Source organism: Nuphar pumila, chromosome 13 (assembly GCF_984573655.1).
Source record: "Nuphar pumila chromosome 13, dmNupPumi1.hap1.1, whole genome shotgun sequence".
In the NCBI taxonomy this organism is placed as follows: domain Eukaryota; kingdom Viridiplantae; phylum Streptophyta; class Magnoliopsida; order Nymphaeales; family Nymphaeaceae; genus Nuphar; species Nuphar pumila.
Genome location: NC_143261.1, coordinates 74,899,563 through 74,919,584, shown reverse-complemented (window position 1 = coordinate 74,919,584; position 20,022 = coordinate 74,899,563). Strand labels below are relative to the sequence as shown.

General features: G+C 35.5%; 1 protein-coding gene across 1 annotated transcript; it reads right to left on the bottom strand.

Annotated features, from left to right (window-relative positions):
* Positions 1 to 13,876: 13,876 nt before the first annotated feature.
* LOC149818731 (clathrin light chain 2-like) lies at positions 13,877 to 18,163 on the bottom strand. Its single transcript, XM_089984587.1, has 3 exons — positions 17,668 to 18,163; positions 14,943 to 15,096; positions 13,877 to 14,437 (listed from the first exon to the last, which is right to left on the bottom strand). The coding sequence occupies exons 1-3, from the start codon at positions 18,117 to 18,119 to the stop codon at positions 13,997 to 13,999; spliced, it is 1,047 nt and encodes a 348-aa protein (XP_089840713.1). The 5' UTR covers positions 18,120 to 18,163; the 3' UTR covers positions 13,877 to 13,996.
* Between the last annotated feature and the right edge of the window lie 1,859 nt (positions 18,164 to 20,022).

Sequence of the window (20,022 nt, the reverse complement as noted above, 5' to 3'; positions counted from 1 at the left end):
AAGATATCTGTCCATGAGCACCGAACATATTTTCTCGTTGTGACCACATCGTCGAAGCATGAACTTTCTCCTGTACATGGAGAGTAGTATTGGTGTAATACCCTACAATTTTCAATGATTTTTTCAGGATTGTTAAATAGATAAAAATAAAATTTATTTATAATAGTGGTTTAAAATTATACTATGTATTTAAATTGGTATCTGATTTTAATTTAGGTTTAAATACCCATTTGAAACTTAATTGGGTCTAATATGGTATTTGGACTCAGTGAGGACCCAAGTGTGGGACGCCCTGAACATTGTCATTATTGTTCTAGCAGATATTTTGGCCAATTAATAGCTCATTGATTAAATTGGAGTTGACCTTGATGTTTCTCATTTTGAGGGCATCGAAATTGACTATCTACATGCCCCATTTGGTGATGATTTGAGTGCTCCTCATTACATTTGCAGCAAGAGGAAGGAAGGTTCGGTGGTGGTGAAGCAAGTCAACATCTAGCGATTTTTCAGTAGTGTTCATCTAATTGATTTTCTAAGGTAAGATTTACGTGGGTTTTTGCATCATGCATGCACCAAGCATTCATATACATGACGGGATATATTCCAGATGTATATTCACATATGAATCAACCTCAAATCATGTTGGAATTAATATCATATGGTCTCAAATTTTTATAAAGCCTTTTTAGGGTTTTTATAAAAATTAGTTTTGAACAAAACCTCATAACAAGGGTTTTATTTGGGAAAAACATGTTGGATCTTATCAGGGATGGTTCTTCTATGTTTTACCTTATGAAATCAGTTCATAAATTATTCTAGAACTGATATCATAATGTTTTGGAGTTTGTAACCTATTTTGAAAGAAAATCATACTAAATGCATTTATTGTGATTCCAGATGTTATTTGGGTTTTAAATTAACCCTTAAACCATGTTAAAACTCATAGTATATGGTTTGAAATTTTTGTAAGGCCTTAGAGGGTTTTTCCAAAAAATTGTTTTTGGGAAAACCTGTATAAACCTCGTTGTTGTGTTGAAATCCATGTTTGGTAATTATAATATTCTAATAGTGATTTTAAATACTATTTGTTTTTATAATTTATACTGATATGCATGTATTGAATGATCTCGACCATATTCATGTGTGATTTATGCTTTTATGATAGTTGAAATTAAATATCATAAATAAAATTTTATAGATCATACCAATTAGGGTTTATGAGAGCCTTTTTCAAAAAAATATGATTTATATGATTCTATTTGTGATCTGTGTTTGCTTAATTCATGATCAACCATGTTTTATTTATCATATTAGATTTGATATACGGGAAAATCATGTTCGTATGGTTTATTTTATGAAAAGTATGAAATATACATAATTTTCCATAAAAAAAGACATTGTCTTGATTTTTATGGTCTCAGACACTTTTCAAGAATTTTATTGTACTTTCAAACAGCTTGGCCAAAAACTTTCAAATTTTAGAAGAATGTTTTATACTCATTGAGAAAGTCGCAAGAGAAATTTTGGCTCCTTTCTATTCTGGATGAGAAGTTATGATCTCTGAAAGTCAAAACAGGATTTCTATCCTGATAGACATCCTATATTTTGACTCTATATTTTTTATTTTATTTCTCTTAATATGTACTATGGTTATGGTTAAAAATTTATGTGTGTTATATTGCATATTGATAAAGGTCCAATAAAAATTTGGTGCACAAATTTATTACGGTCTGTAAGTTGCAAATCACGAAAGTTGACCCAAAAACATAAACTTTCTGGAGCTTTGCCTATCCAAGAACCAGAATAGGTTGCAGCCCAAGAATTTTAGTTCACAGCTTCAATAGAGTTTGAACACGGTCTCTATGAGAGATTTTTTTAGACATGTCCATCTATTTATAGTAAGTTTTATAAAATTTTCTTGGTTATGTAAAGATACTGAGACGTGGCTTCTTCGGAAGAACTGAACTGAATAGACCAGTTCAGGAATGAAAAACCTAGTTTCAGTAAAATAATTATTTATTTCTACTCCAAACTCAGATTGAGGGAAGGTTTATGGCTATGTTTAGCTAACACGGTCATACATCTACTGTTAAATTTTTAGATTTTCTCACTGAAACCTAACCAAGACAGAATGTATAACGACTGATAAAATTTGGTCTCTATAGTTCCAAGTTAGAACTCTTGTGCTCATATTGTTTGGGTTCTGAAAGTAGACCAGTTGGGACATGGTTTAGTTGCAGAACTAAACCAAATAAAAATATGAATGATTGAATGTCAATATGCATTTTTATTGATGTTATAATATACACTTATGATTATACATACTTAGATGTATTATGTTCAGCATGTTTTTATGTATACTGCATGTTTAATTGGTAAATAGCATGTTAATGATATGCATGTGTTATGATAAATGCATGTAGTGTTATATCATGCAGTATGTGAGTATGAAATGCATTCAGAGTAATAGATACCCATAGGGTTTTGTGCATATAGGCGTTTAAGAAAAATTACATGTTGATCTAGGGTTCTAAATGAGGACCATGATCTAATTATTATAATGGGCTATTCATATGCAACAACTACATTGACCCATGTCCCAATAAAGATAACCCTATTGCGGGATTCTGGGTATACCTTACCAAGGTGTGTTGAACCAAAATATCTCATGTCTACCTTAGAGATGGTAGACGGTATAAACTCCCTAAACCCTTAAACTATAAAAAAATGCTTTGAGTGACATTGACTCTGTTGGTCCTTAGGTCTAGAGGAGTTAGTGGCCCGGACTACCATTTTAGTCCTAAGTGGTATGTCCATATTTTCTGCAGAAGTTATGATCGATCTTGTTTGGCATATAGCCAAGCCACCAGAAGAGTTTGCTCTCGGTCTAAGACTGCATCTGGTGGGTGTGACTCAGTCATTCTCTCAAAAAATCAAATTGCTTAGTATAATAAACACCCAAGTGATCTAGTCTATTTTGTAATGCCCTGCGTATACTCGATAAGGTTTAGTAAAAAGAGAAACAATAAAATAATTTTTCACTTTCCTTTTATGCATTCATTTATTTGTTCATAATTGTATCTGATGCATGCTTGAATTGATATATGGTTTGTTTTGGAAATATTCTTAAATTATGTATTCCTGAATTTAATTATGTAATTATTCAATTAAATGTTTGGTGATATACCTTGTGCAATGCGATTAATGCATGATTATGTGGGCTTAGTGTTTTGTATCAATACAATGCTTGTGTGAATTTTACTTTGGCCTTTTAAAGCCTCGCACTTGTTTTTAAAATAAAAAATTTCAAGTAATAAATGATCAAGTTAGAGCGGATGTCGGATGTTGTAGGGGTGCTGTGTGAAACCAATTGTTTGGGTCCTGGGGACATCTATTTAGACTTTTATTTAAACATTTTAATTGATTGTTTAAACTCTTAAGTTTAAGACAGAATATGTGAATGGTTTATATTTTAAGTGAAACCATTTAATATTTAGATTAATTGATGGTTGAATGTGATGTTTTTCATGATTGTAACCTGCCCAAGATGTTTAACCAAAAATTCAAAATGTTTAACCAATTTCAAATTTGTAATTTCTGTTGTGTTTTTCAACATAATTACAAATGAGTTTTTGTCAATTAGATATTTTTTTTCTCGAACTTTATTCTAAAGAGCTATAAAACGCTGGTGCATGCACAGGCTAACTCTTTAAAGCTTAATTCAATTAAGACAATGTCATTGATGAGTCATTTAAGTTAATGATTCTTTTATGTAATATGTTCAATCGATTTGATAATCGTGGTTCCGTACTAGATCTAATACTATGAGGCTAAGATACACTCGCGTTTGTGCTTAAGCGGGCATCTAGTGCTTAGTACGGTTGAAATGTATATGTCTAAAGTTATTGCAATATTACTCATTAGAAATTAAAAAAAATCTTGTATTTTTTGGTTAAAATTTTATGGGTGTTACAATTGAACTCCTAAGCGGGTTCGCATCCGACCCAACCACATGACCCTCGCTTACATCTACTTTCTGAGGAGGGTACACATTAACCTCAACCTCTTAGTTAGTTACCTCCTCCGCCCTCTTATCACTGCCACTATAGGTGGCCGCATATCTAACTTCATCCATCTGTGCATTGAGGTTAGCAACAACCTAATAGCTAGCGAATGGGTCACATTCCTCCTTATATGCTTTTGGGATGGGCAACAAGATTGTGCCTACAAACTACTCAAATTTTTTTGCACATTATGCCTTAGATAAGGCCACTTTAAAATTTGTAGTTGTTAGTCGTACGACAATTTAGGTTTTTTTTTTGCTCACTATTTGAACGCATTTGTATGTGATTACTGATGGTTTATTTTTTATGAAAAATGTCGGACACCCATATTTTTAGCAATGGATGTGACTCCCTCTCTACCCGCTTATTCACACTAAGTCGTGCTTCCAAATTACCAGGATGACCCAATTCATAGTTCTTCATTGGCTTTTATTGTTGTGCTTACGAAATTTCAGATTATGTGGGTGTAGTCTCCTTCGACACAGTCTTCTTCTTATTGGGCATATTGTATTAACAAACATATTCAAATTTTCTTAAAAAAACAATATAGAGAATATTGAACAAGCATTGCAAAAAAAATTTATCTGTGTTTCAAAATGCATTTTAAAAAAAGGGAACATTGTGCTTACCAAAAATAATAAAAAAGCATTTCATTTCAAGACAAAAGAAAAAAGTGAACATTGTTTCATTCAGTCGTTAAATAAAATGAAATAGTATTTTATTCAACCGTTTAACAAAAAGGAACACAGTGCTTACTGGAAAAACACGTCCTTGATGGTTCAGCAGTGATGAAATGCTTCCGATAAATAGTTGTCGAAAATGAAGCGAGTTGGGGACCACTGGTTGAGGACAAAAGACAAAAAATCCTAGCTAGATTATGCAAAAATAATCAGGTTGGGGACCACTACGAGTTTATATAAGATTCAAGAAAGTATTTCGCAATAAATAAGGAATATCACATATGTGTCATACTTTTGCAAATAATTAAGTATGATATTTCCAATATAAGGCGATTCACAAATTTTGTTATGGGAGATCATATAGTATATACGAATAAGTAAGATATTTGCGAATTTAGTGGGGTTTTGCAGATAAATTTATGTGATATTATGTCGTATATGCTAATAAGTAAGATATTTGTGGATTTGGTTGTAAGTGGCAATTGCAGTTTCGCACATAAATTTATGCGATTTCGAGAAGTATATGCGGCAAAGTGGGATATTTGTGAATTTAGTGGTAAGTAGTAAGTGGAGTTTCACACATATATTTTTGTAATTTCATGAAGTATATACGAAAAAGTAAGATATTTATGAAATTAATGGTAGGTGGAGTTTCACACATATATTTTTATGATTTCATAAAATATATGCGAAATTACAGGATATTTGCGATTTTGGTGGTTTCAATTTCACCAAAAAATTGCAAATAAACTTATGTGAGTTCGTTAGGTCTGAAGTTTTGCATAAAAAACCTGCAATTCTGATTTTAAGTGAGAGTTAGAACTAGCCGATGGGTTGTATAATTTTATCGCAATAATGCATAAACTCGCAGTTGTGAAGGGTAAAAGAGTTCTAATAATGTCAGATATTTATAATTTTGGACATCAAGAGAATATAAAAAATTATAAGGTTTTTAGATAATTGAATCAAATTATATATAGTACTGTCATTTTTTAAGGATGCAATGTGTAATATCATGTATTTTCATATTTAGTTATCTTTCTGGTTTTTCAAAAATTTGGCTAAGTCTGGGAGAAAAATCGTTTGAACCTCAATTTTTTACCGATGCTTTGGAGTCTGGGCTCAGCTCAGGTCTCATCGACAAGGTCGAGGTGAGTCAATCGAAGCATAAGAAAGAGTTTTATTTTTTACCTTTAAATTCAAGCAAAATTCAAATTTTGATATTCATGTAATATGTCGTTGGATGCGTCTCGATATGCCGAGCGCAGCAGTATGTTATTTTTTCGAATTCGAGTTTCGGTTGGCCCGAAAATTATATTTTTTCAAAAATTAAATAGTTTATCGTTTTGGATCCAGATTTGGATCTGATAGGATCCGATGGTTTAGATCCAAATTAATATGGATCTGGACTCTATCCATGACCCATATTAATCTGGTTTTGGTCCAGTCCAAAATCTATTTGGATTCCTGGATATGGATTTAGATCTTGGATCCGGATCCGGATCCGGATCCAAATCCAAGCCCAACATTTTTCTAGCTTTAAATTTAATAAAAAGCTTTAATTTAGAGTTTAATAAGCTTAAAAAGCCTTTTGGGTTAATTTGACTATTTTTGGAAGCTTTAAGATAATTTTTAATTAATTAATATCTATTAATTAATTATATTAATTCTGATTTTTTTTTTAGGGCTGAGAAGGACTTTTTAAGAGAGTCTTTATTCTTACCTAAGTGAGGTTAAAAGAGAGTTTTAAAAGAATTGGAAAGTTTTAGAAAAGTCAACATGGAGGAGTTGGAAAAATTTTGGAAACAAGAGAGGAGTTTCAAATTTTTTAGAAACTCACCCTCTCCAGCCCATTTGCCCATTTAGAAAGGGCTGGAGAAGGGGGGGTGTCACCCCCTCTCACACTCTTTACATAAAAAAAGGGGGGGGGGGGGAAAGAAGAGAGGAAGAAGAAGAGGGAGCTTCTTCTCCAACCCATTCGGTTTCTTCCACCATTATTTTCAATCTTTGCAAAGGTACGGGTCGCCTCTTTTAGATTTAAGTGAGAAATCGAATGCCGGTTCAATTTTATGCAATATCTTGAATGGAAATCCATAGAAAAACGTTTATATAGCTGATTTCTGAAAAATGCATGGAGGATGATCCATGGATCTTCCTCCATGGCTGAATTTCTTGTTTTTCTTTTATCTTTTCATGGGAAAAATTTTGTATATGTTATAACAGAATTTTATTTGACGTAAGAGTGGTTCTTTTAGAAACCGCTTTGATGGGTATTGATTTTCATAGATGGATCTTGATATGGGTGGTCTAGATGCATGCGAATATATGTTGAAAACATGTTGTATGCATGTATTTTTTTCAGAAAAAGTGTGTATAATGGTATGCTTATTGAGAAACTTGATTATGCATGCATTCTTGAATGATTATTCTTGAGTAAGTTTAATGCTAATGTTATATTTCTGAACATGCCCATGCTCCAATTTGTTTTGTAAGCATATGTGGATGTGATCATGCTTTATCAGGTCTAGCTGAGCTATCAATCTTGTTGATGCATGACTATGCAAGTCTAATCATGTATCCAATATGTTTTTATTCATGAGCTATGCATTGTCCATACATGTTTTGAAGAAAAGAAAAAAAATCTGGGTAGTGCAGGGGATGTTTTTTTTGTCTCACGATCTGGTCGAACAGACCAGCCAAGCATGGCTTGGCTGGCCAGGTCTGCCAGGCTCGGCTGGACTGAGTCCAGCTGGCCTGGCAAGTCCTGCTAAGCCACAAGGATCAGGTTCTGTAGCAGAAAAAAAAAAGAGGGGGATTTTAAAAATAAAATTTATTTAAAAGCTTGTTTTTTTTTTAAGTTTGTGGGGCTGTCAGCCATGCCCTGACAGCACACGCACATAGGCCCGGGTTGGGCCTGTGTATGAGCTGTCAGGCCCAACCGATTGGGTCGATTGGGCTGGCTCGGCTAGCCCAGACTGGCAGGGACTGGCCAGACCCAGTCCAGCGCTTGGGTAGGACTGGGACAGGCCTGGCAGTCCACTGCCAGGCCCGGCCTAGGGTCTGTCCAGACTAAACCCAGCCGACTAGGGTCGGTTGGGCCTATTTGGAACCCCAGCCAACTAGGTCGGCTGGGTGTAAACATTCCTCAAAAAAAATTTAATATGTTTATATATATATATAGGTATGTTATTAACCTGAGATAAGGTTTGAATCGGGGGGATTTACTTGAAAATGTGTACAGGTTTCCAGATCTTGTTATGAGCATACACTTTGATTTCCTTATCCATGTTATGAACGTAATTGCTTTCACGTGCCTTAATGGAAGTACAGTGTATGTGAATACATGAGACTCATGTGGGCTTACATGGGTGTAGATGCATGAATATCCACGTTATAAATCATGAATGGGCGAATGCATGTGACGTGAATGTATGCATTAAATGGAATCATGCAGTTGACTCAAAAGGGTGCACTTGTCACTAGCATATGAATTGAATAAAGACATGTTTGTGAATATCCTTGTTTTATGTACATAGTTGAAATTTGCATATATGAATGTGCATTTGGAAAGCATATGATTTATTTTATATATAGCATAATGTTATGATTTTTGCATATGGTGCATCGATGATCAAAATTAATCACTGTGGGCCTCAAGCTTTGGTTTTTGCTCCTCTTTATGTATTCTAAATGCATCACAAAAATCACATAAATAGTTTGTACTGTATTGCATTGTTCTATGCTTTTGTGGGCGATGGTCCCGTGATGGTTTTCGCAGGAAAATATATGAGCTTTTGCCTTTGTTTGTATGTTGAATTGCAAATAAAAAAATAGGATAATAATATTCAAATAAAAATAAAAAAAACAGTGTAATATATGTTCTGAGATCTCCCGTCGAAAGAATGAGAATCTTAGAGTTTCGATTTTGAGAGACCACAAGGATACAAAAACTCTGTGTGCATTATTTGATTACCTCTGAACTCGATATTGAGGTTTTTTCTTCTGACCACAATTTTAAAGAAAGTCTGCCACTTAACCTGGGGGTGGTGTGTAGACACAGTTGTTGTTTTGGTATACCAAGAAAGTGGTACTATTGGATGTGGAAGTCCCTAGTGTCCTGACATTAGATGTGGAGGACTAATGTTCTAAAGGTGATTCGGTCGAAGGTTAAGTTTGGAACCTAGTAATAAAATACAACTTGTGTGCTAAGTTACCCTGGGAACCCTACTTGACCTTGGAAATTTTACTTGTTTGGTGTATTCGCGGGCAACGGTAATAAAAAGAGGAACTTAAATTGTGTGCATTCTAATAGGGGCATGCATATAATAAACGAACTTGATCAAAGATAATAAAGTATTCATGCATGTGCTCAGACATCATGCATTTTCTTGTTATGCATTAGATCATGCATGTTTACCTACTTCTCTACTTGCCCTGTATGATTGAATGCATGATATTATATCATGTTGCATGTTCTAAATGCTTATCTGAACCATGTTCTTATTGCAATAGTAGTTCTCTAAGTTATTGCATGAAATCTTATCTGTATTATTTATGCTCATTTAATTCATTAGAGGGATTCGTATACAGAATTCATCATATTTCTGGCACCCCTACTTTTATGGTTTTCGCAACCTCAGAGAATCAGTGAAGTGACTCACTTCTGAGAGAGCTACGAGTGTTACATATTTGCTAGACATCTTCACGTATGAACAGTGTGGCTCTACTTTTCTTTACTTTTTTTTTACACTTAATTGTCTATGCACTCTGATTTTCTTATGCAATTGTCTCAAGACCATTATTACTTATTTAATAAATTTTAACTTGCTATGGTGTGGATGATAAATGTAAGATCCCTTGTGGTTGGTTAAGTTATCCAATTGTGAGTGAAACTGTAAAGGCCCCCGGTCTCTGAAAATATTTTCGCAATGGTTTAAAAAAAAAATCTGCACTTTTAAGGGGTATGAGTTGGGGTCGTTACACAATGTATCTGCTATCTCTTACTGTTTGGTATCTCGAATTTAGGACATGGTAGTGGAGATGAGTGTGAGGAGAAGTTAGTGGAGATAAGAGTGAGGATGGCCTCCAATCTCCCCTCCAACACTAGCTCCCAAACATAGCTTTACAAGCTTCCATAAAAGTTTTTAGTCGCAGGATTTTACTTTTTCATCCATATGACACAACTCGTGGCATCTATTACAGTACACAAAACCTTGGATTTTCGGACTAAGATGAGCTCCTAGTCTAGCTGACAACATTGCATAGAGCATTTTTTTATGAAAAATGTTAGACACCCATATTTTTGGCAATAGATGTGGCTCCCTCTCTACCCACTTATGCACACTAAATCGTGCTTCCAAATTACCAGGATGACCCAGTTCATAGTTCTTTGTTCGCTTTTATTGTTGTGCTTGCAAATTTTTAGATGATGTGGGTGTGGTTCCCTTCGACATAGTCTTCTTCTTATTGGTCATATTGTGTTAACAAATATATTCAAATTTTCCTACAAAAACAATACAGAGAATATTGAACAAGCATTGCAAATAAAAACTATCTGCGTTTCAAAAAGCATTTAAAAAAAAAGAATATTGTGCTTACTGAAAATAATAAAAAAGCATTTCATTTCATGACATAAAAAAAAGTGAACACTATTTCATTCAATCGTAAAACAAAATGGAATAGTGTTTTATTCATTTGTTTAACAAAAGGGCACACAGTGCTTACCGAAAAAACACTTCCTTGATGGTTTAGCAGTGATGAAATGCTTCCGATGAATAGTTGTCGGAAGGGAAGCAAGTTGGGGACCACTGGTTGAGGGTAAAAGACAAAAAAAATTATAGATTATGCGAAAATAATCAGGTTGGAAACCACTATGAGTTTATATATGGTTAGAAAAAGTATTTCGCAACAAATAAGGAATATCGCAAATGTGTCATACTTTCGCAAATAGTTAAGTACGATATTTATGATATAAGACTATTCATAAATTGTGTTATGCGAGATCATGTAGTATATGTGAATAAGTAAGATATTTGCGAATTTAGTAGGGTTTCACAGATAAATTTATGTGACATCGTGTTGTATATGCAAATAAATAAGATATTTGTAAATTTGGTGGTAAGTGGTAATTGCAGTTTCATACATAAATTAATGTGATTTCAAGAAGTATATGCGACAAAGTAGGATATTTGTGAATTTAGTGGTAAGTAGTAAGTGGAGTTTCACACATATATTTTTTATGACTTTTTGAAGTATATGTGAAAAAGTATGATATTTCTGAATTTAATGGTAAGTGGAGTTTCACGCATATATTTTTTCAATTTCATAAAATATATGCAAAATTGTAGAATATTTGTGATTTTGGTGGTTTCAGTTTCACCAAAAATTCGTAAATACATTTATGTGAGTTTGTGAGGTCTGAGTTTGCACATAAGAAACTTGTGATTCTGGATTTTAAAAACTTACAATTTTATCGCAATAATGCATAAATTCACAGTTGTGAAGGGTAAAAGAGTTCTAATGATGTCGAATATTTATAATTTTGGACATCGAAAGAATATAAAAAATTATAGGGTTTTTAGATAATCGAATCAAATTATCTATAGTACTATCATTTTTCGAGAATGCAATATATCCACTATCTCTTACTGTTAATTTAGGAGATGGTAATGGAGATGAGAGTGAGGAAATCTTACTGGAGATAAGAGTGAGGATGGCCTCCAATCTACATTGTGAACAGGATGTGATTGGCAACTCCACTCAATCACCTATTTTCCTCTCCACTCCTATCGACACTCCTATCTCCCCTCCAACACCAGCTCCCAAACAGAGCCTTACATGCTTCCAAAAAAGTTTTTGGTCGTCGGATTTTACTTTTTCATCCATATGACACAACTCATGGCATCTATTACAGTACATAGAACCTCGAATTTTCAAAATAAGATAAGCTCCTAGTCTAGCTGACAACACTGCATGGAGTATTTTTTTATGAAAAATGTTAGATGCCTATATTTTTGGCAATGGATGTGGCTCCCTCTCTACCCACTTCTGCACACTAAGTTGTGCTTCCAAATTACCAGGATGACCTAGTTTGCAATTCTTCATTGGCTTTTATTGTTGTGCTTGCAAAATTTTAGATGATGTGGATGTGGTCCCCTTCAACATAGCCTTCTTCTTATTAGTCATATTGTATTAACAAACATATTTAATTTTTTATACACAAATAATACAGAGAATATTGAACAAACAGTGCAAAAAAAAACTATTTGTGTTTTAAAAAAAAAGAACATTATTCTTATCGAAAATAATAAAAAGTCATTTCATTTCAAGCCAAGAAAAAAAAAGTGAACAATGTTTCATTCAACCATTAAACAAAAGGGCACACAGTGTTTACCGGAAAAACATGCCCTTGATGGTTTAGCAGTGATGAAATCCTTTCGATGAATAGTTGTCGAAAGGGAAGCAAGTTGGGGACCACTGGTTGAGGATAAAAGACAAAAAAAATCCTAGATTATGCGAAAATAATCAGGTTGAAGACCACTGTGAGTTTATATATGGTTTGAGAAAGTATTTCGCAAAAATAAAGAATATCGCATAGGTGTCATACTTTTGCAAAAAGTTATGTACGATATTTGTGATATAAAGCGATTCGCAAATTATGTAATGCGAGATCATGTAGTATATGCGAATAAGTAATATAGTTGTGAATTTAGTGAGATTTCACAAATAAATTTATGTGGTATTGTGTCGTATGTGCGAATAAGGTATTTGTGAATTTGGTGGTAAGTGGTAATTGCAGTTTCGCATATAAATTAATGTGATTTCGAGAAGTATATGCGACGAAGTAAGATATTTGTGAATTTAGTGGTAAGTAGTAAGTGGAGTTTCGGATATATATTTTTGTGATTTTGTGAAGTATATGCGAAAAAGTAAGATATTTATAAATTTAATGGTAGGTGAAGATTCGCACATATATTTGTGTAATTTCATAAAATATATACAAATTTGTAAGATATTTGCAATTTTGGTGGTTTCAATTTCATCAAAAATTTGCAAATAAATTTATGTGAGTTCGTGAAGTCTAAATTTTCGCATAAAAAACCTGTGATTCTAAATTTAAGTTAGAATTGAAACTAACCGATGGGCGGTACAATTTTATCGCAATAATGCACAAATTCACATTTGCAAAGGGTAAAAGAGTTCTAATGATATCGGATATTTATAATTTTGAACATCTAGAGAATATAAAAACTTGTAGAGTTTTTAGAGAATTGAATTAAATTATTTATAGTACTAGCATTTTCTGGGGATGCAATGTATCCTCTATCTCTAATTGTTTGGTATCTCAAATTTAAGAGATGTTAGTGGAGATGAGAGTGAGGATGGCCTCCAATCTCTGAAAAAGATGTAATTGGCAACTCCATTCAATCACCTATTTTCCTCTTCACTCTATCGACACTCCTATCTCCCTCCAACACCAGCTCCAAAACAGAGCCTTTCTTTCAAAAAAGTTTTTGGTCCCCGGATTTTTACTTTTCAATCCATATGACACAACTCATGACATCTATTTTTCGGACTAAGATGAACTCCTAATCTTGCTAACAGGCAATATTAGCATGGTTGCCAACAGCAATTCCTGTCCCATGCATAACTCGAGGTGTATGTGGCCCTCGTACAATCTGAATGGCTCATCCAGAAAATGAGTCACATTAAAGAAACACCATGTCATATGATGATCGTTTAGGTCGGGAGTATTTTGAAAGCCTTACTAGAATTTATGTAAGACCAATGAGAAAACATAGTTTTTTTTTTTTTAAAGGCAAGCTGGGGTGAGGCAGAACCCCCACCAGTTACACGTCATACCATTGGGTTTTGAACTTGCAACGTCCCAACATATGGTGACGTGCACTAACAGCTCCCTACCAGACAAAAGGAGCCCCCGTTGCTAATGACAAAACATAGTTGCTATTTATATTAATACATGAGAGAGATAGGGAGATTAGTGTCAAATTCATGTCAGACACCCAAAAACAACAAAAAGAACGAAAATAACCTAAGTGGCAATCTCTACAACATAATTCTGCAGCGAGCTCAATAGGAAACGCCAAAAAACAAAAAGCAAACACCTCCACATAAAGTTAACCACTTCTTATTTTGGAAGTAATGAATGACACGGACCAAAATAGCAAAATGAACATGCGGCACTACAACAAGAGAGACCCATGAAACCCAAAAAAAGAGCATTTTTGAGCATCAGGCAGCTGCCACTGCTGCTTTGGGGGGACTTACTGGCTTTGGTTCGGACGCTGTTGCAGCAGCTTCCTTGGGCGGTGTTGCACCCTTAGCCTTAGCATTAGCATTAGCATTAGCATTAGCATTAGCATCCTTTGCACCATCCTTTGCCGCGTCTTTGGTGTCTTTGGCATCTTTAGCAGGCGCAGGTGGAGGTGGCGGATTCATGTGAGGTGGTGGCGTTTGCTTCAATTTAACCAATATCTGGCGCATCCTTGAAAGATCAGAAGGCTTACCAGGCTTTGGCCCTTGGACGACGACAATGGAAGGCTTTTTCTCCGCATCCTTCTTTCCCCTCCTCTTCTCGATGTTAGGAACCTCGTAAGGGATGAGCTCCGCAATTGCCTTCCAGTATTGCTTATCTGCGTTGGCGTGGAATTTCTCCTGATTTGCAAGAAAGAGCTGACACAAAATAGGAAAAGTATATCAAGACAGATCATTTATTAGTCCTCATCTAACCAAGAATGTTTTGCTCGACAGATCATTTATTAGTTCTCATCTGCAGGACCTTCCTGCACAACTGACGGAAAAAATCTACCAGCACAAAGACAAAGGTTGCAGTTTGCACTTCTGGGAGGTGGGGAGGAAGGAATCAATTTTAGAGCAAGGTTCGGTTCAAATTAATCCATTCTACCAACTACAATGACAAGTTCCTTCCTATTTATCCAGTACAAAAAAAAAAAAGCCATCCAGATCTAATATTAGATAAAATTGCTTAAAGGCTTTATTTTCTCGCATTCAAACTAGGATCTTTTTCTTTTTCTTTCCAGACATCCGAAAGACAGAAAGCAGGCATCAACAATTTTTCATTCTAAAAAGTAGTACAATAATCAGTAGTTTCTAAATACCATGAAACACAAAAAAAAAAGAGATGATGCATGTGAAGCAACAGAATATCTGCACACACCTTTTCTTTTTCTCTATTATTAGCTTTGTTCGTATCACAGTTGATATTCCTCTTCTGGTAAAACTCTTCTTTGTATTGATCAGCTTCATTGATAATTTGGTTCAATAATTCCTTCTCCCTCCTCTCCTTTTCTTCAAGTTTAATGGCATTTTGGCTGCATAAACAGACAGGAATCTTCATTTTCTGATTTAAATACGATGAACTTGGCACAAAGAAAGTGCTAGATCAAACATTACAAAGAGAAGTGAATCCATTAGTCAAATGACACACTGCAGATGAGGCAACTCTCACTACAACAAACAAGAAAGCAGAACAAATGGGAAGCATATTAAGCACAGATCAAAGTTTACACCAACAATCTTTGTTTCAGCTATCGATACTGTCTCAAAGCATGCTAATTTATCATGCCTTTGCTTTTGATTCGATGAAATTTATCTTTCATCCTTCCAAGAGATCCAAACTAAAGGTGCTCATTTTTACAGCACGTTCTTGCTTTCTCCACACCAAATCATGTGACTTCAAATCCTTCCATCAAATTCCAAACTTTCATTTGGCTCTCTATGCTTGGGGGAATTGTGTCCAAGGACAATCTGAATCACTGTATGATAAACATATTGTATATCCATGCATGTACACATACAACCCTGCACACTGAAATTCTGATGACTTCAGGAGCTGAATTGTTATCAGGGATACGCATTGAAAACTAGGCACAGACACACAAATACTGCAAGTCAAATTCCTCAGCCTTTAATAAATATATGACAAGTTCACTGGATTTTTGCATTGAGAACTTCCACATGGTTACATAAATTGTACACCACCAGGGGTATTTATGTAATTTTACAAAACAGAAACAATAGTTGTACAGCCAAAATAGTTTCATAGGCATTATTCTCTTTCTAAAATGCTGGAATGCCTTGATGGAATCTGTATCTACAATTGTATGATGTTTGCTCATAACCTTTGGAGTTGTCAAAACCAATGTTGTAATTGTTTTTATTTCATTAGTATTAACTTAAAAATGTTAAAAATTATATATATAAAACCGCCCCGCACCCAATTTTTTTTAAAGTGCCGCATCGCTGCACCCGCACCTATGTGAAAGAGGAGTTAGGCAATCAAAGAAGTAGATTTGATGCATGTATCTTTCATGTGCTTATTATAAGAGTCTATAACAAAGGTATTATTATTTAGTTTTTTTCTATAAAAAAAAGGACAAGAAAAAGCTCCTCTCAAACAGTATCGATTTGATGGTCATGACTTTAACCAAAAAATGCATTTGTAAAATCTCAGCAACCAGTATTTTCAGGGAAACAAAATGCAAAAGGAAAGGTGTAATTTGATTACGTGGATACATGTGAACATGTATTATGTGTGAACGCTGATCAAGTTCATTTCTTTCACTATTTTAACCAAACAGATTTGACAAAAAAAATTAGCATGGATCCATTGATTAGTTGTTAAAATTTTACTTTTTCAAAATGGATCCAAATCAGATTAATTCTAAGAAATGGAGCTTCTGGTCACATTCTTGAAAACATGGTTATTTCCTAGGATATGCTGGTAATTTTGAATTAAAAAGGAAAAGGATCATGTCAAGGAGAAAAATACAAACAAACAGAACTTAAAAATTAAAAGGATAAATAGTTTGAAGGCTGATTTCATGGAATAACAATGAAATCATCATCGTTTGGGGAGAAGTGCAACTCTAGTGTTTTCACAATAATTCAGTTTGTGGAATCACAAGAGATTTAATTCCATAACGACAAAATTTAAGTATGGGACCGCAACATATGAACATAAAAGACAACAAAACGCATCCATCGATTTCCAATAGAAGATTCTCCAGAGGCAGGTTCAGTGCTGAATCCTGGAATAAAATGTCTTCGGAAAGTAAGCCAAGGATGATCCCAAAAAACATATACGGAGACCACAATAGGGAACTAAAAACATGAAACGATAATGTGTCATGCATTTTTCATGTAATCATAGATATCCTTACAAAGTTCGGGGGAACAACGTGATTTGAGACGAATATAATCACATTCAAATTCAAATCAAGAGAACGCATCAAAGACCAGCAAGAGATTAACAAATGTTAGTTCAGTGATGAACCTAAATTTATCATTTCTGCTAGAAGATCCTTTTTAAAAAAAGTATACAAACCATCAACGGATAAGCACGTACGCATTATCTCTGTGTAATCGAAAAAGATCCTAAAAAGGACTATGAAACACCCCGATCCACAAGGATCCCAGATCTGCAACAATCCTAGACTCACCAGTCAGGATGAAAACAGGATCAATACGAAGACAGAATTTTTGCCAAAATTAAGTGCAGGAAATAACGGAATTGATCATACGAAAACAATAAAGGTTAAAACCAAAAAAAAAAGGAGATCAATTCCATCCATATTAAACTGACCCGCTTCAAGCAGGTAAGCAAAAAGAGATCCAGACTGCGAAATCCCTACGAATCTGGAATCAAACCACAAGAGACCGAACAAAAATATAATTACACATACAGACACTGCATAGATCTCAAAAAATTCCATACAGGATGGGGAAATGAACAAGTGATCCGCAGATCTAGAAACGAAACCGGTAAATTGTTCTCGAGGAAGAGACATGGAGCATAGACAAGAACGAATTTAATCATCCGGATCAACGTTTAGAACGGATCCATCAAGAACAACCACCGGGCCGAAAGAAAGAAAACGTACCGCCTCCATTCGCGAAGCATAAACCCCTCCTCCGGCTGCATTTGGCCTGGGGGAGGAAGAATCGGACCATCGGAGGCGAAAACCCCATCCAGATCCCCGTTGCTTCCGTTGGAGTAAACATTCCCGTTCGAGTCGGCCACGGGTTCAGAGAAGGGAGAGTACTCTGGAGGCTGATGGTCCGGGCGGAAGCCGTAGACAGGGGGAGAGGGAGGGGCGACGTTTTCCGTGAGGTTGGCGTCGTCGAAGCCGACGTCGTGGTAGACGGGGGGGATGTCGTCGATGGGGATAGAATCGTCCTTGACGTCTTCGTCGGCGGCGAAGTTGGTGTAGGACTCGTAGCGCTGGGAGGGGAGGCGAGGGTCGTAGCCGATGTAGCCGTCGACATCGAAGGGGCGGGTGGAAACCCTAGCGTCCTCCCCATCGTTGCTGAAGGTGTCGAAGGAAGAAGACATCTCTCTCTCTCCCTCTCAATGAGCAGCGAAGGAAGGGAGGAAAAGGGAGAAGGGAAGGAACGAGCTTCTCTCTCGTGGGGGGAGCTGTCTTTATACGAGCCTCGGACTTTTGGACCCATGCCTTTTTCATTTTTTTTCTCAAATTTGACGTTGAGGGTGCTAACGGATCGGATATAGCCACCGCATGTCCTGAAAACCGGATTCACATTTGCTTAATCGAGATTATTTTGAGATACGGATAGGATCCGACTGAGATCGCATCAAATCTGACCCCATTGTATTTTTCACATGTAAAAAGCATGTTTTAGTTTCTCTCTCCCTCTCTCTCTCTCTTTTGAACAAGGACCCTTGCCGAGAACTGGATCACTTAATGGACCTCCGGTCGGGGAACGCATTAGATATTTACCTAAACCAGTAGGTCCTTGAGCGGATCCCACGTTAGCTCTAAGACGTTGGTCTCTAACTAGAAAAGTAAATGCTTGAGCTTGAGAAGCTTCCGGCCCAGTAGGCCCGTAAAACTCACTAGGATAAGCGGTATAGCCATATCATGCGAGAAAAACAGGTGGGATCACCGACACCAAAGCTCTTATGGAGCTCACCAGTTAAAAGGAAAACTGCAGGTGAGATCACCGACACCCGAGCTCTTATGGAGCTCACCAGTTAAAGACACCTCCACACCCTGTGAAAGTCGAACCTGTGACGAAGAGGTCAGCACTATAGTGTTTTAGGTATGGATTCAGGGTTAGAGTTTGTGTTTTGGAGCAGAATTCGCGTCTGACATGATCCCACCTGTATCCAATCTGTTTGCAACCCTACCGGCACAGATCCAACAATGCGTAACGGTTCCGTAGAGTTCAACTCAGGTTCAAGCCTTTGATACATTGGATCAGAACCCTGAAATTTATGTACTAAAATGAAACAACGTAATAATCAGAACTCGAGGCATATGAGACTCAACATTTGATTGCCTCAAAATCTTACCATGGACAAACTCAAAATCTTCAAAACTGAGGCCCAAAGGTAATCAAACACACCCTGAAGTTTATGGCCCGTATACGGCACTTTTAGCCAAATGCAATTTAAGGTCGCATTTGGATTGAGATCCGAACCTGCTTGAACCGTTATCACCCAAATCGCATACAAACCACTGTGCGCAAGACATGTGGATCGAATAAGATAATTGGATCCGTTAAAGGTACACCATCCTACAACCCATTGGGCATGTTGGGAGTTAAAAGATTGCAGTACACCCAGTGCTTATAAGCATTTGCTTATTGCTCTCAAACAAGATTGCCAGTAAGCTAAACAGAAACCAGAAACGGGAAACAAAAATTTTTAAAATTCATGTACAATAGTATATATATATATATATATATATATATATATATATATATATATATATATATATATATATATATATATATATATATATATATATATATAAAGAGAGTCACTATAATATGTTAATTGAAAATATATGAAACAGAGCATGAACTAGGCATTATGACACTTTTTTTGCGAATTCAACCCTGTAGATTCACCTTTTTTTTGCAAATCCAACACTGCAGATGCATTTGACATTATCCATTTGCTAAGAATCGATTGTTGGATCATGTATTTTCAATGAAAAATGTGATTTTTAGATGCTTGAATTTTTACAAAAACTTTGAATCATTGATTTTCAAGCCTTAAAAGATCCTTCTTATTTATCGTAATCTGATGATCCAAAAGTCTGTTTCTATAAAACTAAGCAGCTAGATCACATCTGTACAGCAAAATGTAAGAAAAAATTTTATAAAAAAAACATGAAAATCTCGGTTCATACTCTAGTTAACATATTCTTGTGGCCCAATGTGTGTGTGAAGCAAAAGTGCACATGTCAACAATATGAAGAATATTGTAA